General features: G+C 38.9%; 1 protein-coding gene across 5 annotated transcripts in view; it reads left to right on the top strand.

The window, feature by feature from the left end:
• Positions 1-23,236, top strand: part of fam131bb (family with sequence similarity 131 member Bb) — a 90,998-nt gene that overhangs the window by 52,741 nt on the left and 15,021 nt on the right. For 4 of the 5 annotated variants that reach the window (XM_087286851.1, XM_087286852.1, XM_087286853.1 and 1 more), the window contains 3 exons: positions 2,024-2,248; positions 10,127-10,267; positions 20,082-20,392. In XM_087286851.1, the coding sequence (XP_087142977.1) occupies positions 2,024-2,248; positions 10,127-10,267; positions 20,082-20,392 (677 nt within the window). Of the gene's footprint in view, positions 1-2,023; positions 2,249-10,126; positions 10,268-20,081; positions 20,691-23,236 lie in introns of all 5 variants that reach the window. The other variant, XR_015511236.1, reaches the window with a different exon arrangement.

The raw sequence follows: 23,236 nt of genomic DNA on the forward strand, positions 1-23,236 counted from the left end.
AATCTCAAAATTTACTACCCTATTGTTATGTTAGTGGCTGTTTTTGACCCATTGATTTCCATTTCATTTACATTTTTATTTGCAAATTGTCGGCATCATATTATTATGTAGTCTTGATTGTTTGTGGTTTTCACTGTTGGAAAGAGGTAAAAGCTTAGTTTCTGCCTTTTGTATAGTTATAGTGTGTGTGTGTGTGTGTGTGTGTGTGTGTGTGTGTGTGTGTGTGTGTGTGTGTGTGTGTGTGTGTGTGTGTGTGTGTGTCTGAGCTTAGCTCTCAGAACATACAGTAGCTTTGATTTGATTTGATTTATTTATTTTCAAACAAAATATCATACATAAAATATCATTAACAAATAATACATTTCAACATGATTGAAAATCAAGTGGGATAAAGCACAAGATTATTATTTTCCCATCCCATCACCACATACATAATTCGTCTATTACTTAAACTTATTTCTTTTTTTACTTATCTCTTCTTTTTACATGACATATATTTTATCTTTGACAAAATTATATGTTTGATTTCATTTGTATATTTATATTTTGTAACATAGACCCAGAGAGAGAAAAAAAAGTACTGCAAAATATTATATAATTTTTGTTGAAATTAAATTTCATCATAGCTTTCTCTTTTTATCCTTTTTCAATCACCTTCTTCATTAAATTGCTTTAATAATATATATTTATACAACTTTTTTAAACTGATTAATATCTTGACATTGTTTAAGAGTCTGATTTAGACTTAGATTTAGTTTTACACCACATACAGACATGCAACAACTTTTTAAAGTTGTCCTTGTTTTCAAGCTTCTAAAATTTAGTTCTTCTCTTAGATTATATCCCCCTTGTCTTTCTTCAAAAAAAAAAAAAAACATTTATGCATTTTGAAAGTAGTTTCTTCCTAGCTTTAAACATAAATTGTGCTGTTTTAACTTTAAACTTTAACTTCAAATCATTAAACTTAAGTATCTTTAATTTTAAAAATAAAGCATTTGTATGCTCTAAATACCCCACATGTTTTATCAGTCAATAGTAATATATATATATATATATGATTTATTGTCAAGGACAAATCTTACTTTATACACTATTGCTATAGTTTTTGCTAATTTTGATATCACATTATTTATTTGCGGTTTCCAACTAATTTTATGATCCAGTATAACACCAAGAAATTTCATTCCATATACTCTTTCTATAACCTCATTAACAATTTTTTTTTATTTCCCAAATAACATAACTTTCGTGTTACTTATATTTAATGACAACTTGTTTATGTCAAACCACAATTTCAACTTATTAATTTCTGTTTTAATCAACTCCATAAGTTTTTGTAAATTATGCCCAGAACAAAAAATGCCTGTATCATCTGCATATAAAATAAACTTAAACAACTCTGATATCTTACACATATCATTAATGTAAATTATAAACAATATTGGACCTAAAACTGATCCTTGTGGTATGCCACACTTCATTTCACTACATTTAGATATGATGATTTATGGTTGCCAATTTCTACAAACTGTTGCCTATTTTTTAAATAATTGCTTATCCAGTCCAAGGCTACTCCTCTAATACCATACCTTTCTAATTTATTTACCAATATATTATGATTTATTGTATCAAATGCCTTCTTTAAATCTATAAAAACATAGTAGAGCATAGTAAACATAGTTAGTGAATTTATGCATGAAACTGATAATTTGTTGGCACAACAGCCCCTAACATAAGGAAAGGGAGCAAATTTAAACACACAAGGGTTAATATATATATTAAGTTAAATAGAATTTCAGTAATCCCTTTAAAAGCTCTTAATTGTGAATTTTAATTATTTACATTTTTAATAATTCTGTTTGCTTTGTTTGCCATATCACATCCACCTTTGAGCAGGTGTGCGTTTATACTGTAAAGGTACTTCACTCGATGTTCTCTCTTCTCATCCCCCCCATCTTCCTATTATAAACAAATCATCTTGCTGACTTCTTACCGTATTATCCTATCTGTCCTTTCTCTTCAGGAGTGAGTCGCTCTATGAAGGACAAGGTGACAAAACCGACAGCAATGGCTCAGGGGCGAGTGGCACACATGATTGAGTGGCAGAGCTGGGGCATGCAGACAGTGGGTGTGGGGGGCAGAGGAGCGGGACGCACCTCGAGTCTGCACCTACAACAGGAACGCAAGCTGGAAAATGATGCATACAGTGACCTTAGTGATGGAGAGAAGGAAGCTCGCTTTGCTGCAGGTGAGAAACAAATTATAAGAAAGAGAATGAAAGAGAGAAAAAGAATACCACACAATCTACTGCACAGAAGAACCTGTTGTCATTCACTTTACCCTTATGTAAACCAGTAGATATATGCCAGAAAGTGGCCATAGTGAAGCTTAATGCTCTATGCTTGGGACAGTATGGAAAACAGAAATAATAAAAAAAGAATGTAGTGATTTTTAAATTTACTTTGACTGGATTTACATTGCAGACAGTATAAACAGAAAATATTTCATGTTTTGTCTGGTCAACTTTTCCTGTCATTTAGACCTGCAGAAAAAGTTCAGGACTTTTCTGGTCAGGAGCCATTTGTATGACTAGTAATCAGGTAAATTGGTTAAATAAGGATGTGATTTGAAAAAGGTAATGTTAATAGGTGATAGTAATAGTAATAGACAAAGTAATAGACAAATTTTGTAAAGTGATTGTGCATTTGAATGATTAGGTACAAAAGCAGCATCCAAGAAAGGTCTAGTTCTTTAGGCAGAGGATCTCACTGTGGCACTAGGGCACCCCATCCCGCTAAAGAGCGTGGGGAGAACAAAACTGAAAACCACCCAGCTTTACAGAGTCCAGACTGCCTTTAACAAGCTGTGTAAACACACACACACACACACACACACACACACAAACACACACACACAGCAACAAACAAGCCAAGCAGCATCACGCTGTCTCGTTCACACACATACATACACGTGCTCGCTCGCTCTGGACTCGGGTGCGATGTTGCTAGACGGCCCGCTCCCATCCAAAATTAAACCAGCTTTCGACCGCTCCCGCGCCGCAGAAATCTGACCTGCAGACCTCTACCACCTGGCTAGAAACAGTAAGTGCGAGCATTTTAAAGAGCCCCTATTATACATGAAATAGGGTCATATTTTGATTGTAAGGGTCTCCAACAACAGTCTAATATGCATGCAAGGTCAAAAAAACCTTTCATGATCTTATAATCTGCATTTACTTTTACCTAATTTTCCCAGCGACTCCCATATGAATCATTTAGTGATTCATTTGTTCCCAAACCCCTCCTTAAAGGGCCATGAAACCCCCTCGTTTCAGCAGTGTGTTTTCACACCTCTACTTTGGAAAAAGTCAGAAAAGTGGGCGTGTCCAGCTCTGTTTAGGGGGGAGTGTCGGAGGAAGAAAAGCGGCTTGGTATGGGAGTGTCTATTTGGGCGCGCTGAATTTCAGAGTCAAAACACACACCCACAGCAGACAATGTGACTGTGTTTACATGGACATCTGTAGTCGAATTATTTGCCAAATTATTAAATGGTGGACTTTAACTGCAGTTTGGCTCTTTCCGACAAACGTGATATTTGATTCGAGGTGCTGCTCTAAGCGTGTATTTTTCATGCAATGTTTGATACCGCACGGCGAATGAGAGAAAAAAAACTCAGCATTTCCCGGAAACTTAGATACACACGGCAGGTAGCGTCAGAAAGCCGCGTGTGTTATTCCGGTCACAAAATCCAACATGAGGTTATAGTTTGGTTGTAACTGTTAGTGCTAACAATTGCACTCGGTGCAAAAGTTTGTTTGATACGAATAAAATACGAACTGAATAAACAAAGAGTCGCTCACTTACCAAATCTGTAGAGACAGGACAATCACCAGCAACAAGAGCCGCGTCTTTATTTAGAGGAGACTACAAGCGAATCTGGATCTGGAGCATTTGCAGATGAGAACAGCTCTCAGGTAAACAATAATCCTCCTTAGACACGTAAGTTATTGTTGTCACGCGACGCGTACACTGTTAATCCACGCGTGAGTCTGCGCTCTCACAGAGAGAAAATGAAAACAAAACTTAACTGCAGCAAACTATAAAAGCAACACTTCACGCTTGTTTTGCCAACACAACGTGGCGTCTTTGCCGTCTACACTGTGACAGTAATGAATATTAATGAAGTTGCACAATAGAGCGCGCTGATTGGTTTGAACCAAGCCTTACTCATGCATTAATGCAACACACTGTAAGACGTAATAAGACTCACTCTAGCACAGACGCCCAGTCTGCACGCTGGAATACAACGCTATTATGTCATGACCGTGACGCAGCTTCAAAAATTTGTTTCAAACAGGAAGTACGAATTTGCTTGAAATAACGCAAAAACAACCAATTTACACTTTTTAGTGAAATATAGGTGTCCTAATAGTGTTTTTAGCAGTGTGGGACACATATACGACTGTCAACAGCTCAAAAAATGTGTTTCGGTGTTTCGTGACCCTTTAACAGCTAATCTGCGCTGATTGGACCGATGACAGCCTGCTGTGATTGGTCGACACTGACAGCCTTCAGTGCGAGACAGATTGAAATGCCCAGCGGCTAATCAACAATATAAAAGTAGTTACAGTGCATATACGCTTCATAGTGTAAAGCGTGGTAAACACATTACCCTCCTCAGAGGACACAACACCAAAACTTTCAAAAACATATAGAACGCACATTCGTCTAGAGCGCCAGTTCAGCTTGCTGGGTGCAAATTAGACAGCTCACCTCGAACCAGAGCTGAACTATTTTGAAGTGTGATGGTTGCATGCATGTAGGAACAGCTGACTGTCCATAAGCAAAGGTGCACGCGTCACCTTTTTAATGTGGCTTTACACGCGATATGAGAATATAGCGAGTTAACCTGATACAGTAGACGCAATTACAAATAACAAAACACAAATAAATACATAATTTGCAAGCTAGAGTATACGAGGCAACAATTTTAATCGCACATACTTACACTTGTGAAATGGAGGAAGAAACTGATGCACTGATCCATGTTCTGACAGACTTTACTGATCCTTTCTTTAACAAACGGCCGATGAAGTCTTCTTTGTTAGCATGTAGTTTCCAGAAGCACTCAGACTGCTCAGGGCAGGGCTATAATGCTAAGGATTCATCTTTGGATAGAGACTCAATAATATCCATCTGCACAGTGTGACATTCGACCTGTGTCTTTGTGTGTGTGTGGCTTTTTTTCTGTGTTAGTGGGCGGGGCCGCAGGTTTCAAATCTCCCGAGTTTGCGCGCGCAACTACTTGTGTTTTGTAGTCATGTCATCGTGAAACACCTTATGGCTCTTTATTAAGACGACTCGTTTAAAGCACTACAGTATGTTCACTATGACTCTTTTATAGATAAATCAATAGTTTTAAACACTGTACACTTACAGATTTAAGCCTTAGCTGGATATTTCACTTCACTTAGAGCTGTGTTACACACTACATGGAAGGGCATTTTCAAAAACAAATAATATGGGCTCTTTAATAGAACCTTACATGATCTTTTGCACTCTCTGCAACATTCCAGGTTGACTGGCCACTCTGTCTTCCACAGATGCTTTTTACATAAAACATTGCCTAATCAAGTCCTGAAAACACCTGTGAAAGATGGAGTAAAATTAAACATGTTCATCAATCTTTGCTAAAGGTCCAGCTTTGTCAGGGCCTACCTCCTGGCCCATCTGAACCTATGTTGGCTGAGTCTGCTAGGTATTTGAAGGTCTTATGATTGAGGTGGGAAGTAGATTGCAGCCTGAAGTATTGCCTTCTTACCAATTGGGGTCAATTAATAAAGTGGTAAGAAGAACTGGGAGACCACTGCAGGTCAACATTCTAACCTGCACCACCATGAATTTATGGAATTTATGTTGATAGACGCTAGGTTTTCATTTACTGAAAAATGTTCTGGCACAATGTCAAAGATCATCTGAGGCTGTAATTCTGCAATCTTTAAACATATCGAAGTCGAACTTTAGGTGTGTCATTGGCACCTTAAAATAACCATAATACATTTGGTAACAGCGTCACTCGGTATAAACCCTTAAGTAACTATTACTAATGATTCATAAATATGCTAATAACTTTAGACTGCATATGTTTATTGTGGTACAATTGATTTCAATTTGAGTTACGCACAGAACATTGATAGCAGTTATGCCATTTAGATTTTGTTCAAAAACATTTTCCTTCTACACCGTTTCCCGAAATATCACAAAATTTTACTAATTTTCAGACCATGATGACCAAATCATGTGAAATTTATGTCCATAGACAAAATTGTTTTTGTTAACAGCACCAACAAATCTGCTAGTATAATGACAAACTGCATTTGAGGTTGTCTCTTTGCAATACTAAATATATTTCCACCAAACTATAAATCTGCCGCCTATTGGTCAAAAGTTATAAACCAGGAAATCATCAATGCTAATTGTTTTCATGATTTTCTGATATTTTAAGTGAAACATACTTCATATTTATTAAAATACTGCTTCACTTGGTCGAATGCTACTCACTAACTTTGTTGCTTCTGGCCTCTCGAATGCTTTGATCATTCTGGCTCTGGACTGCTTGGCCCCTTAATTGCTGCTTGCAGCTATAATTTGTTTTGTTAATATTTTCTTTAAATTGTTTGTTTTGTTTTGGTTCTTCTTAATTGTGTGCTGTAGAAACACTGAGTGCATTAAAGTGTGATCTGAGTGCGCGGTGGTGTGTGCGTGCCAAGTCTACTTGTAATTCACCATGTGGGAACCTCAGTCCTGCTGGTATTGTGGTTTTATTTTGGGATTTTTTTTAATATTCACTTAAAATATTCACCTACTTGATAAGGTGAAAAGCCACTAATCCAACACAGCCACAGAAAGATACCAACACGCATACAAAATACCATACAACAGTGTAAAAAAACATGTTTTAAACTTGGTCCATTCAAAAAGAGGTTAAAAATCACTGCCTACAAGAGTATAGAGCACTTACCTGAACTCAAAAACACTGAACTGACAGACAGTAAAGATGGATGCAATACATCCCAAACAACAAATCATCAGGTTTTAAAAAGGCATTGATACTTGCTGATATGCTGATTCCGACGTCAGTCGGGCAACAGCATCAAATTATACGTTACATACCTAAAAAGTATCAAAAGTATGTTATGTTGTACAACTGGCACACTATTTGTCAAACTATAATGAGTTTAGTCCTCTGCTTGGCATTTGCTGCCAGCAAAGGCATAGGGGAAAAGGATGGACTAGTGCTGATACTGGCAGCTGATACTGATAAAGAATTAAATATAACATTGCACAGATGCAGGTCTTGTAAACAACGTAAATTTTGTATATACAATACACCTCACTACTTCTTCATCCTGACAGAAGTTTTCTAAAAGTTTCGGTTTCAGTGACCAAAATGGCTAAGGACTCACTAACACTAGGTACAGTTGCCTCGAACCGGGCCAAAGCATGCTTGTCCCCCCTCCCGTCCCCCCCGACGGCCCGCACTCACACCACAATTGGGCCTGGGCACACTTACGGCATCGATCCTGCGCTGTTCAGTGAGAAGCGCTCTTACTCAGCAGCACAGTGGAGATTTCTCTAGCTATATTGTTTCAGTCGTTCGATATGCAGTGACATGCAGTCAAATATTTCGCCAAACAGTCATTAGGGATGTGGTGACACACAGTCAGATATTTTGCCGAACAGATCCACCACTTTTGGCGCTCAGAAACAATCATAAAGCCCTCTTGCTGCAGGAATGAGGAGGTTTGCTGAAGGTGCGCAGCTGTCGTGCAGTGAGGGGTTTGCGTCTTTAATAAACTACGGCAGTTTGCGTTCACTGAACAGTAAGAATGATTAATAGATCCATATGAAACAGTCCCTTAAAGTCACGTCTTGCTTTCAGCTTCGGGCTTTGGCGCGTTTTGCACTCACACTACAAGCGTACCGCGCCAAAGCCCAAGTGAACTGCGCTCAGGCCCAGCTCTTCCAACCAGGCCAGGTCCAGCCAAGTGTACCGTGCCTGAGCCCGATTCAGTGCACTCACTTCTCAAACGATCCAGGAAATGGGCCTGGACACGGTTTGGATAGCATAGTGTGAGAAGGCCCTTAAACTCCAATGCCCATATAGACAAGGCCTAAGGGCCCTATCATACACGCGGCGCAGTGTGGCGCAAGACGTGGCGCAATAGTCTTTGGTAGTTTAAGCTTGGCGCAAGAGTCGTTTTGAGGCGTTGCGCTACGCTGTTTAAATAGCAAATGCATTAGCGCTCATTTGTGCGCCCATAGGCGTTCTGGTCTAAAAAGGAAGGCGTTCTGAGGTGGACTGCTGGCGCGTTGCTATTTTGAGAAACTATAATAGATTTTTCATTAAATCAAAACTAACCCGGTCTAAACTCCAGTGCAGAGTTGCGCCTCGCTCATGCACTGCTTAATACGCACAAGACAGCAATAGGCAAATATCTTTACATACGAAAAAATGTAAATATTAAGGATATATATAGGATATAATAAGAATAGATATAAAATATAAATATAAAGGATTAAAATATTACAAAACATATTATTTTCTAGCCTACATAAATATGAAAAACCACTGCTCAGCATGTGTTTTAGGATATAACTCAGGTTTTTAAGCACATTTTGCTATTATTATTCATTTATTCGTTTGCTGGAAATTACAACTGAATTTAGAAATAGTTTTTAAACAAATATTTGCGCTTAACAAACAAAAGTATTCATTTATAGAGTAATTGATGTCTGTGCGTAAAGGTTTCCCTATCCAAGAGCGAAAGTGAAAGTGATCCATTATCTCTCCTTCTCACGCAGTAGATACTCTGTTTAACAGTTTTCTGTTAAAAACCTGTTAACTGTTTGCTTGTGAAATGCAAATTTTTTCCACTTAGACTTACTTTGCGTCCTGTAAATAGCGAATGCTCTCTTGGCGCGGCGCAGCTGACTCTTAAAGGTAATGGGAGATGAGATTCTAATTGGTTTATTCTCAAAACACACCTATAACTCATTAAGAAAATAAACTCAACCCTTTTAGAACATGCGCCGCGGCGCAAGGCAGATTTCCCGTCCTTAAATTAGCAAAAACGCATCCTGACACGCCCTGAAAGCGTTTGCGCCCTGCGTTTTGCGCTCTGCACATGGATCGTCAAAATAGAGCCCTTAGACTTACTTTGACACCTGTAAATAGCGAAAGAGCTCTTGGCGCGACACAGCTGACTCTTAAAGGGAAGGGGAGATGAGACTGTAATTGGTTTATTCTTAAATCACACCTATAACTCATTAAGAAAATAAACTCAACCCTTTTAGACCATGCGCCGAAGCGCAAGGAAGATTTCCCGTCCTTAAATTAGCAAAAACGCGTCCTGACATGCCCTGAAAGCATTTGCGCCCTGCGTTTTGCGCATGGACCATCAAAATAGAGCCCTAAGGCTGTGACTGAAGTCAGTTTTGTATTTCTTCAGGGAGTCTGCTTGTTAACAAGAGTCCATTATTAATGTCCAAATAACCCTTAATTAATCACCTAATTATGTAATTATCTGTCATTAAATTCAGTCAGAATGGATTGCTTTTTGAAAAGAATCCTCACAAGAAAATTATAAACTTTAGTGTATATTTTTTATCTGTGTCAGTAAAATGAAAGTTTATGATACAAGTAATTTTATGGGTTTAGGGTTAAACTAATACGTCACAAACATCTGCTATAATGAGGCCAATATACAGTACTGCTGCATTCAGTAGTTGAATAGCAGTAGCATCACTAGCATCTACAAAATGCAAACATGTTTTAATACACATCATGAATTCATAACTGGCTCAGTCCTTCACTATTTTGGGCCATGTTTCCACCTGGTATTAACCTGCATTTCATCTGATAACAAAATGTGATCAGTTAATGCAGTACCTTACCACCTACAACTAACATATGTTTAAAGCACGTGTCTTGAGACCACAATTCAAGACCTGTACCTTATACTTACATTTCTTATAAATCTTAAAATGCTACACAATTTTTTTTTTCAAATGCTATTGAGCAACAATTATAATCTAAAAAACCTTAATTTTTTTCATCCTGTCAGGTGTGCTTCAACAGTTTGCAATTTCTGAGGCGACACTGCTGGCCTGGAGTTCAATGGATGGGGAAAGCACAAGCATTGGATCCAATCAGGGGAGTGTAGCCCACCTAAGTGAGGCCAACCAGGAAAGCATCACCAGCCGAGGTACTGACTAATCATTATACATCTTCTTTTTACTGCACTTTACAGTGTAAACTTACAGGAATAAAACCAACTTAGAACTAGTACTCCCATGTCACAATGTGAGCACAGTACTCTGTCATAATGAATAATCAAAGCCTTTTTCCAACCACTTAGCTCATCTTTTAATCTCAGCTCAAAGAGTGTTTGTAGATGTTTTGGTTTAAATCCTTAGCTAATTCCTTAAGAACTGAAAAAAAAAATGTATTTAGTTTCTTGTTATTTAGCTTCATCAGATTTCTATATGAAAAATTTTTCCCCCTAGAGAGAGAGGGTGGTATTGTTCAACTGCACAGATTTAAAATGCACTGCACACTGGGTTTGGAATAAATGAATATCTAAAGGTCAGGGGCCTGTGACTCGCGGGAGAATGGGAACTAATCCACTGAACTGTTCAGTACAGCCTCAAAAACTTTGAACGAGAGCTCAGTACAATGAAAGCTATCTGCATGCAAAATGACAACATGTTACAGACAGATAATGCAATAATTATGTCATATGCTAAGGCAGAGCTATGATAAAACTTAAACAATTTTCACAGCCTTCCCAAAATGCTTATATTTATGGATACAACATGTGCCACAAGTCAATATAAGTCAATAAAAGTCTTTATATGAATAAAATAATAATAACAATTATAAGTGACACATTTTGATCAATGTCGGAATTTACCTTAAAAGTTTATATGCAAACAGCGATTTAATTTTTTTTATTCAAATCATACTTAAGTAAAGAAATAGTTGAAAAATTATTGTAATAAAAATATATAGTTAAAAATAAAAATGTAATAAAGCATATCGCCAAAAAGATCTTTAATTGCTAAAGGGATCCATTTCTGTGAGGCAATTAAAGACACAGGGCCCTATCATACACCCGGCGCAAGGCAGGGCGCAAATGTTATTTGCTTGTTTCAGCTTGATGCAAGTGTTGTTTTGCTGTTTTGCACCATGTTGTTTAAATAGCAAATGCATTTGCGCTCATATGTGCACCCATAGGCGTTCTGGTCTGAAAAGGAAGGCGTTCTGAGGCGCACTGCTGGCGCATTGCTATTTTGAGAAACTATAATAGATTTTCATTAGACCAAAACAAACCCGGTCTAAACTCCAGCGCAGAGTTGCGCCTCGCTTACACACTGCTTAATATCCTACACACAAGATGTAGAGCAATACGCAAATATCTTTATATGAAAAAATTTAAATATTAAGGATATATATAGGATATAATAAGAATATGTATAAGATATAAATATAAAGGATTAAAATATTACAAAACATATTATTTTCTAGCCTACATAAATATGAAAAACCCCTGCTTTTATGTCTTCTTCTTCTCTGGAGGCTTTTTCAGTTCATTCATAACAATTTGCTTTTGTATAATGTTATTATTATTAACAGTATTATTTATTAAATCCATATTTATATTTGTTTTATTAAAAACAAGCTTAGATTTGCCCACCTGCAGGTTTTAGACCATATGGGGCACAGCATGTGTTTTAGGATATAACTCAGGTTTTTGAACACACTTCGTTATTATTGCTCATTTATTCGTTTAGACATTACAACTGAATTTAGAAATAGTTTTAAAACAAATATTTAACAAACAAAATTAATGATTTATAGGCTAATTTATGTCTGTGAGTAAAGGTTTCCCTATCCAGAAGAGCGAAAGTAAAAGTAGATCGATTATCTCTCATTCTTGAGCAGTAGATGCTCTGTCTAACTGTTTTCTGTTAAAAAACTGTTAACTGTTAACTGTTTGCTTGTGAAATGCTCAGTTTTTCCACTTACACTTACTTTACGTCATGTAAATAGCAAATGCGATTATGCCGCGACACAGCTGACTCTTAAAGCGAATGGGAGATGAGACTCTGATTGGTTTATTCTCAAAACACACCTATAACTCATTAAGAAAATAAACTTAACCCTTTTAGACCATGAGCCACGGTGCAAAGCGGATTTTGCCGTCCTTAAATTAGCTAATATGGATTCTGACACACCCTGAAAGCGTTTGCGCCCTGCGCTTTACGTTTAGCGCATGGACCGTCAAAATAGAGCCCATAATGTGAAAAATGCAAATAAAACGTAGAGAAAAAAAAGTAGAGATTTCTATATTTACTTTCTATATTTACTTTCACTTTTCATTGCAGACAATACAAAAAAACATTATTATTAATGTGTTCCTCGTGATTTCTATTTTTATTTTGTTTTGTTTTAATTAAACATATATTCATACTTTGGTTATTGCAACACATTTAAAAAAAGTTGGAACAGTATTGCGTTTACCACTTTGTAATGTTGCCATACCTTTTCACAACACTTAAAAGATGTTTAGGGATTGAAAACACAAAGTGATGAATTTTTATTATGATTATTTTTTTTCCCATTCTTCCTGCAAATGTCTTATGGTGTGCAACAATACGGGGTCTTCCTTGTCACATTTTGCACTTCAAAACGAGCCATTTGTTCTCTATAGACAGGTCTGGACAGGATGCAGGCCAGTAAAGTACCTGTATCCTCTTCCTCTGCAAAACTATATAATGTGTGCAGAATGGGGTTTTTCATTGTCTTATAGAAATATGCAAGTGCATCCCTGGGAAAGAAGGCACCATATTGTGCTTCATAATTTCTTACTACTTTCAGCATTAACAGTACCATCAGAGAATTGCAAGTTACCTTTGCCAAGGGCACAGACACAACTCCAAACCATAACAGATGCTAGCTTTTGGACTTGTTGCTGGCAACAGTTTGGGTGACCCTTTTCTTTTTTGGTCCAGAGCACATTGTCCATTTCTCCTGATGTTTTATCTCAAATGCCTCCAAGCCTAGAGAAGTTGACGGTGCTTCTGGACACTGTTGATATAGAACTTCCTTTTGGCACAGTACAGTTTTAGGTACAGTAACTATGTAACTGCATATTGTAACTACATATAACTATGTAACTTCATATTGTGGTACTTGACAAAGGTTTGCCAAAATCATCCTACGCCCATGTGTTGAAATTGCTTATAGATGAATGATGATTCTTGATGCAATGCCATCTGAGGGATCGGAGATCAAGGTTGGTTATCTTAAGCTTGCGCTCTTGTCCCTTATGCAATGAATTCAATCAGGTTTCTTGAATTTTTTAATTATGTTATGCACTGTTGAAGGTAAAATATTGAGATGTCGTCCTATAGAACATTGTGTTTAAACATTTCACAAATTTTATTACGTATTTGTTGACAAACTGGTGATCTTTGATCAATATCTGCTCTTAAAGCACTAGAACTTTATTGGATGCTGCTTTTGAATCTAATCATAATTACAATCACCTGTTAACATCACCTGTTACAAATTGCATCATTATTTAACCAATTTAAATTAACTGATTACTAGCCCTAAATTGCTACTGTCCCAACTTTCTTTGGAATGTGTTGCAGGTCTGAATGACAGGAAAGCATGTATATTTACAAATTAAATTAAGTTGATCAAACAAAACCTAAAAATGTTTTCTGTTCAAATTGTCTGCAAAGAAACACAATTCAAAGTAAATTTGGAAATCACAACATTCTTTTTTTAATTTGTGTTTTCCATACTGTCCCAACTTTTTCTGATTTCATTCATTCATTTTCCAGTGGCTTAGTCCCTTTATTCATCAGGGGTTGCCACAGCGGAATAAACCGCTAATTTATCATGCAAGTTTTACGCAGCAGATGCCCTTCTAGCTGGGTTAAGCAAAGTAAGGTAGATAAAATTGGGATGATAAGATTGTGATGGCGACGCAGTAACGCAGTAGGTAATGCTGTCCCCTCACAGCAAGAAGGTCACTGGTTCAAACCTCGGCTGGGTCAGTTGCCGTTTCTGTGTGGAGTTTGCATGTTCTCCCTGCGTTCGTGTGGGTTTCCTCCGGGTGCTATGGTTTCCCCCACAGTCCAAATTGTCCGTAGTGTATGAATGTGAATGAGTGTGTATGGTTGTTTCCCAAAGATGGGTTGCGGCCGGAGAGGCATCCGCTGGGTAAAAAAACGTGCTGAATAAGTTGGCAGTTCATTCCACTGTGTCAACCCTGGATAAATAAAGGGACTAAGCCGAAAAGAAAATGAATGAAAGAATAAATGAAAAAGCTCTGCAAGCTGTATTTTACACTAATAATATTTTACTTATAGCAGATGTATTAGAACCAGCAAACAGAGCATTACAGTAATCCAGTCTAGAGGTCATAAAAACATGCACTAGCTTTTCTGCATCTGCAGTAGAAAGCATGTTTCTTAGCTTAATGATATTTCTCATTTGAAAGAATACTTTTTTTGTGACATTGAAGACATGTTTTTAAAAGTTAAGTTGCTGCTCGATATAACACCCAGATCTTTGGTAGTATAACTAATACGAACATTGCATCCCTCTAATTGCACGTCATGTTATTATGAACATTTAATACTGTCAGCCACTTTAAACATTATAAATAGTTTAAACATTTACACTGTACTGTGCTTACAGGTAAAATAAAATAAAAATGTTTAAATTAAAATGTGCTTTTGAAAGGTAATTATAAATGACACTGTCCTTAAAGAGTAAAAAGAAAACTGCTGTATTTAAATGTTAAACATTAACATAAAGTAGCCTATTTATCAAAACCTGGAAATGTTCCTTGGACCTCATAAATTTAGGCTTTACGTCATCATATTCAAATATAAACTCCTTTTGATAATTTTTAAAAATATGATATATTTGTATATCTTTGAAATCTAAACATTAACTTGTATTTTAGGCATATGAATTAGATTTACATATCTAAATTAGAAATTAGATCTGCTTACTGTGCATTAGAGTAGGCTATTTGTGTCAGAAAAGCAAGTAATGAAACTATACCTGTCAACATTGGGAAATAAAAATACGGGATACGCCCCCAACAACCATTACAAATATGGAGGAGATTAGCTTCAAATGATAGATTACATAACAAACATTAGGAAATTTAAAATAAATTAAAAAGCTTAGCCTGTTCAAATCAATTTACTGATCACAACGGTATTATTGTACGTCTCTAAGGGTTAAAAGTGTGTTCTTTTTTTTACTGTAATTATTCAGCGATTCCTTCTCGTACCACTAGAAGGAAGCCTGCTTACCATTAGTGGTACACGTACCACAGTTTGAGAACCACTGGCTTAGACAGTTCAGATTCACATTGGGTTGTGTTGAAACATGTGATAAGTGATTATTTACTGCATAGCCATAAAAGCTAGTCTTGTGCCTTCTAAAAATATTCCCAGAGGCACCACACATATTGTGATGAGCAAAGCACCTAAAACTTATCCTTGAGTCACTCTGTACTTCATTGGCCTGATTTTTGAAAGTTCATTTATTAATTTATTCATTTTCCTTTAGCTTATTTCCCTTTATTTATCAGGGGTCACCACAGCGGAATGAACAGCCAACTTGTTCAGCACATGTTCCACACAGCAGATACCATTCAAGCTGCAACCCAGCACTGGGAAACACCCATAAACACTCATTCACACACATACACTACAGACAATTTAGGTTATTCAATTCACCTATACCGCATGTCTTTGGACTGTATGGGGAAACTGGAGCACCCAGAACTCCAGAGGGAGAAATACAAGAGTGACAGTTTTTTGAAAGTATTCATTGTTGTGCCAGCCAGGGGTTTTCAAGGATGACTTCAACTGTAGATGCGCCCAGTATCAGAAAACTGATGCTTCTGAACCAGAAATGTTATGCTTCAACATGCAATACATTTTTCATGTGTAGAAATGAAAACAGTATTTAACCTGCCCAAGTGATTTTCCCTGGATAGTTTCAACCTGGATTTCTTGTGTATGAGTTTGGCGTGTGAGTTGTAATCTGTATAAGCATTCTTGAAGTATCCAGAGGATCCTGAATCAATAAATGAAGAAACGGATACAGTATGTTCTGGGGTGAGTTGTACTTCTGGGATTTTGGTGAAGATTATTATTTCAGATCTAAGTTGAATGGTGCTCACAGGGAATTGACAAGACCGTTTTTGAGGAAATGTCCTGAGTGGTGTAGTAAATGAATAATCCTGACCCCAAGGGTTGTACATGCTCCTCACATGAGTAGTGTCAACTTGCAAGGGTTTTGGTACTGGAGGACAGGCAGTGTTAAAGGTGAGCTGGCAAGCTGTTTCAGGGTTATGGCAAGTGGCTAATCATTGGGATATGAGGATATCTTCTTTTTTCTGAAATTTTCTTGTCAGATGGTGTCATCGTACATCGCTGTAGCACAGCAGATGTGTGAATTCAAACCATGTCAGTAAGTGCTAATGAGAGCAGATTAGTTCCACCTGATAGCCACTGCCAGGGTATGGAATAGTAGGGTAAAGTCTCAGGCCCCAATTAGCTATGGTTAAGCCTTCCGTCCTCCCATTTTCATTTTAAAACGCTGCTGCTCTGTGAAATACAGAGGCGTTGCTGCAGCATTCTCTTCTCTATTTGGAGCTTTTACTCAAAATTAAGTGCACAAAATTCAGTCTTGCATTTTTTCCTTGTAAGTTCAGACTTTGCAAGTTTGATATGAAAAACAAACTCCCGAGGACACAATGTCGGGAAAATCTTGAAAAGGAACAGTGTTCTTTATAACCTTATTAAAATCACCCTGACTACAATGTTGCAACTTAACAATAAAATGAAAACATGATAAACATAAGGAACTGCCTATTTTCATTTTGATATTAACAACTTAACAGACATCAAAAATGTAAAGGCATCAAGTAGCTACATATTTCCTATATGACCATCATCTTCACTGTATGCATATTTATAACAAAACAAAACCTATAACTGCCTCCTTTCATTTTCATTGAAACATACCCTGTCTTTTTTGCTGAATATCAGGCATATAAGTTTTAATAATCAATAATGGACATTTAAAAAGTATAACATACAATACCTTTATACAGTATAGAAAATAGAGGCAAGCAATCAGTCAAATGTGCAGAATTAGTATGAGTGGTTAGACAAATTAATATATTAACTTACCTTTGCGCTCAGCCAAAATGTGTTACCTGAGAACAAGTTGCTAATAGATTCAAAAGACCAGTTGAGTCTTTAGAGACCAGATGACTTAAACATGATGTTTAACAACTATATTGAAATAAAATCCAGCAGTATATCATTGTTGAACTGTCTGATGTAAGCTGCTTTGACATGAGTTGACTGCCTGGAACCCAGACCTCTGCATATGTTGCTGCTCATGCCAGAGTGTGTGTGTGCAGTCACGTGATGTCCATTTTCAGCAACATAGTGTGGACGGAGATCTTTTCAGAAACGCTAGATGAAATGCCAGCATGGACATGGATCATGTTCATTCTAAAACAGTTTTAAAACTAAAATGTATTTGTGTGAACGGGACCTTAGATACTGGAGTATCTCTGGCAGAGATGAAAGAGTGGTTAAAAGATTGAGAGTACTCCAGAGGCTTTACTGAAAACTTCAGAGAAGTGGTTATTGAACATAGTAGTTGATTACGGCACTATTAGCATTCCATATTGACTTTGCCCTCAGCAATGATCTTTTGGTGAGAAGTGAGGAAGCCCACTTTATCAGAAGCATACATTTACAGTAGCTGTATGGTGATAAGTAAAGCTTTCAGGGCAGTGACCAGTTTTGTGAAAAGGTTCGGGGGTGCAGATGGAGAGGGATCCATTATGAGCAGTCATGATCCAATCTTTTGTCACACACACACACACACACACACACACACACACACACACACACACACACACACACACACACACACACACACACAAACACACACACACACACACATGACTGAATTAATGCAAAACCAAGTAAGTTTATTGAACAGTGAATAAACAACAGTTCAGAGCATGTAAAAATACAATATACTTGTATTATTTGAATATTTTTTTTTTTTTTGGTTGGTGTAAGGGTCTATGGAACGCAAAAGACAATGAGACCAGAAGACCTAGGCTGTTTTTCAATATGCGTTCTTCAGTGATCTTGTGTCCTTTTGTTTTTGTGTAACGTCATCATCAGTTGCCAAAGTTCAGTTCGAATCTTCAAGACCGCAAGAACAGAGATATTCTTGATGTTGAGGATGCATGGATGCAGATTGCGACTGCAGGTGGGAAGCGCAGCATTTTAAATAGGTTTATTATTAAAGTTCAGAGATATAACTTATTTATCTCAGGAGTTTCCCTAAATGAATTGGTGAATATAAACATTAAAATCTTAATAGAGGCGTGAACACATTAAGGGTTCTTATTTGCTAAAATCTGTATTAAAATCTGTTTTATTTATATTGTGCAACATATATTTGTAAAGCCTTTACGCAGAGTATTGTGAAAAGGGTAAAAACAATAAATGATTGAATGAATAATGTAATGCTTAAATCATTTTTGGTTAAAGCTAGGGTCATTTGACCATCAGGAAGAACCAGGGAAGAAAGCATTTCATTTATCACAGGACGTGTTCTCTGTCCTCGCGGTCTCCCGAGTTCATTCTTCCTAGTCTTCACAAGGATGCAAGTCTGTTCTCTGTGTTTTTGGAATTGAGAAACAGCCAAAACGACCAGGAAATAATTGGAGGAGTGTTATTAAAGAAACTGATAAGAGAATGCACAGGTGTTGTTATTTAGTATTTAGGGGACTGTGAGCAGGTGAACTGACATCTGTGTGAAAGAGGTGAATGTAGTGACATTACTATTGTATTATATCATAGTGATAAAAATGGAAGACAAATGTTTATACATTTATTTTTGCTTATTATCTTGTAAGACAATACTTCCTATACTGTAGAACACAAATCAATAATTTACCAGATCCTATTCCAGTTAGGAGGCTGCTATAAAGGTTTATAGAGAAAAAAAGCCAAGAAAGGAACTCAGTGGAGAAGAACGACGGGGGGCACAGAGTGATTGGTGGGATGATGGGGGGTGGTGCCAGGCCAGATTCATGGTGGCAGGCCATATTGATCGTCAGGTCACTGAGAAAGGTCCTGCTGGCCCTTATGGCCAGTCCGCCCCTGGTTAGCACTGTTGCCTCACAGTAAGGTCACTGGTTTGAGTCCTAGCAGGGCCAGTTGGCATTTCTGTGTGGAGATTGCATGTTTTCCATGTGCCAGTTTCAACCACAGTCCAAAGACATGCAGTATGGGTTAACTGAAACTAAATTAGTCATAGTGTGTGCGTGCATGTGAATGTGAGAGTGTACTGTATGAGTGTTTTCCAGTACTGCAGCTGGAAGGGCAAAACATGTGTAAAACATGTGCCAGAATAATCAGCATTTTATTCCACTGTGGTGAACCCTGATAAATAAGGAAATAAGCCGAAGGAAAATGAATGAATAAATGTCTATAACAGAATAGGAATTTTAAATTCCTAGGATTTGCTATCTGATCAATATATTAGCATCAACAAATCTAAAAGCAACTAAATGTTGAAATCTGAAAATAAATTTTACTTTCATGTTAGTTGTGTTTTAACATCTTTTTTTTTTATTAAAGTGCATTTTACTTTGAAGATCTTTTTGACTAATCCATTTGCATATTAATCATCAAAGACTTTGATTAATATGTGATTTCACATGATGTAATATGTGAAAAAAATACTTCTGTAATAATCACTAAAACACTTGAATTCCATGTCAGATCAATATTTCATATTTATTTAAGAGTTTGTAGCCATGCAATAATCTATAGCACAGGCTGTGTGGAAAAAAAAAATAATTTCAGATCTGAAATAAAATATCCCACTACTCATAAAGCTGTAAAATTTTTATTTTTGTGTATCTCTTACAGACCAGATGCACCATTCCTCTGCAGAAGTGTGGCCCCACAATTATGTCTCCCAGGGTCTTTACTGCCTTTCTTCCTCTGATGCGTGGGAGCCAATTAGTAATGAACAGTCAGGTGTGGCATCTCCTGCCACTGGTTCATATGTCATGGCAGTCGGGAATGAAGGTGGCTATGATCCAAACACAGCAACTCACTTTCTGTCCCAACAACAACAACAGCATCAGTATCAGAACCAGTTACAGCAGATCCAGCACCTACAGCATATCCACCAATACCAGCAGCAACAGCTTCTACAGTATCAACAACAGCAACAGGTGAGTGATAAAACTACACCTCCCGTGAGTCTTTCAAACAACACCTAATGTATTTTAAGTGAGATATAAAACTATAAATCACAGTAGACATGTGCATAAGCTGTGCAAGCCTAATTTCATGAAAGCATTTACATTTTATTATTTTTTTATTTATTTTTTTACATATTGTCAAAAAAATAATTTGTACAAATTGTACTAATTTGTACAAATTCATTTGAACTTTATAAAACATTTCAATTATAAAAGGAGGCATGCCTCCAAATATTTCATCACCTGCCTTAAAGGGATCACACAAAGAGTTCACACAAAACGTTCGAGGTTACTAAAGTAACCCTTCGTTCCCCGAGGAGTGGAACGGAAGCACTATAAGTGGATTTGATGTTCTAAATCCACGTATGGGAGGTTCGGTTCAGAAGCTACTCGTCTGAAAGAGTATTGAACGGGCCAATTAAGAATAAATTGGCAGCGCAAGCCTGCGCAGGTGAGCGGCATAAGCAATCAACTGAGTATATAAGCTCACCTGGCGCCAGCAGACGCTATCCTTTTTAAGCTGAAGAGACTTTTAACAGCTAAGGGACAGTCATTATGGCGACGGAGTATAGTGCTTCCGTTCCCCTCCTCGGGGAACGAAGGGTTACTTTAGTAACCTCGAACGTTCCCCTTCGAGGGGAACTCCAGCACTATAAGTGGATTTGATGTTCTAAATCCACGTATGGGAGCCCATTGAAAGCGCCACAATGACTGCACCTTACCAACACCCACCATGAGAGAGCGGTCAGGCAAGCGTGACGCGCCCAGATCATGAGAGGCGTGGTCCTCCAACGTGCCCTTGGCCCTAACTTATCCCACTTCAAAAGAAGTTTTACGGAATAGGTATCTTTTTTGGGAGTCGCTAGCGTCTAGATAATTCTAGGAATACACGACAGTACGTTGGGAAGCGTGCCATCCCAGTAGGGAGGACGCTGCGGAGACCATCCGCACCCAATAGGGGGAACAAATGGAATTACATATGGACTAACCCTGAAAAGGGGGAGTGCGCATAAAAGGTGGTTAGCAGATAGGGAAAGCACGGGTCCGCCCAGGGGGGAAACTTAACCGTGGCGGAAAAGCATATGGGGATCACCAGCGGGGATCGGCCATAGCAGGCACCTATACCCAAAACGCGGGCTGACCAGCGGGCAGACCTACAACGTAATGGGCCAGCAAGTGACTCCTCCGCTGAGTCAGTGCTGGGGGCCTCTGAGGAATCTGCAGGGCTCACCGAATGGGGAACTTACTGACAGACAGGAGGGTGCATATCTCTCCGTGTTAGGGAAAAAAGGCACCGCAAGCGTGTACAACACCTACCGAGTTGTTTCCTCAATCACCAAAGGTACCTAACACCCTTGAGGAAACCGGCTCCACTCGCAGATTATAAAATCTTGCAAATGTGTTGGGTGTCGCCCAGCCCGCAGCTCTACAAATGTCTGTTAAAGAAGCGCCACGCGCACACGCCCAAGAGGATGCAACGCTCTGAGTGGAGTGCGCATGCACTCCCTGGGGGCGCGGCTGACCTCTGCTCAAATAAGCACATGAAATGGCCTCCACAATCCAGTGGGATAAACGTTGTTTAGACACGGCACTTCCCTGCTGCCGTCCGCCATAACAGACAAAGAGCTGCTCAGAAGATCTAAAGTTCTGAGTACGGTCCACATAAATGCGCAGAGCGCGACTGGACAAAGTAAGGACAGGGCTGGGTCTGCCTCCTCCGGGGGCAGCGCTTGCAGGGTTACTACCTGATCTCTAAAGGGAGTGGCAGGAACTTTGGGCACATAACCCGGGCGGGGTCTCAGGATAACGTGAGAAAATCCCGGCCCGAATTCCAGGCACGAGTCACTGACCGAAAATGCCTCCAGGTCCCTGACCCTCTTAATGGAGGCCAACGCGACCAGCAGAGCTGTCTTCAGGGACAGAAATCTTAAAGATACTGTATCGAGTGGCTCGAAGGGATCAAATCGCAGGCTCGTGAGAACGAGGGCGAGATCCCAAGAGGGCGTGAGAGGGGGGCGAGTTGGATTAATTCGCCTAGCGCCTCTGAGGAACCGGATGATGAGGTAATGCTTTCCCACGGTGCCGCCAGCCACCGCGTCATGGTGAGCGGAGATGGCAGCAACGTAAACCTTGAGAGTGGAGGGCGACAGCCTACTATCCAGCTTCTCTTGAAGGAAGAGAGCACAACACTGATCTGGCAAGATCGGGGGTCTTCTCTGCGTAAGACACACCACTCAGTGAATAGACTCCACTTCAGGGCGTAGGCGGGCCTCGTAGAGGGGTATCAACCACCGCGGGCGGCAGGTTACCTAAGTCTTCCTCGCGTCTATGGACCACATGTGGAGGTTCCAGAGATCGGGACGAGGGTGCCAGACGGTGCCTTGTCCCTGAGAAAGTAGGTCCTCTCTCAAAGGGATCTGCAAAGGGAGGGCCGTCGCGAGGAGGGAGAGCTCTGATATCCAGGTCCGGTTGGGCCAGAGGGGCGCAACTAACAGAACCTGCTCCTCGTCCTCCCTGACCTTGCACATTAACTGCGCGATCAGGCTCACTGGGGGAAACGCATACTTGCGTATGCCCCGAGGCCAGTTGTGGGCCAGTGCATCCGTGCCGAGAGAGCCCTCGGTCAGGGAATAAAACAACTGGCAATGAGCGTTCTCGGGGGAAGCAAACAGATCGATCTGGGCCTCCCCGAATCGCACCCATATCAGCTGGAAAGACTCGGGGTGGAGTCTCCATTCTCCAGAGTGAATCTGCTGCCATGAGAGCACATCGGCTGCACGGTTGAGCATACCTGGGATGTGAATGGCGCGCAGC

Source organism: Danio rerio, chromosome 16 (assembly GCF_052040795.2).
Source record: "Danio rerio strain M-AB ecotype USA chromosome 16, GRCz13ab, whole genome shotgun sequence".
NCBI classification, from domain to species: Eukaryota; Metazoa; Chordata; class Actinopteri; order Cypriniformes; family Danionidae; genus Danio; species Danio rerio.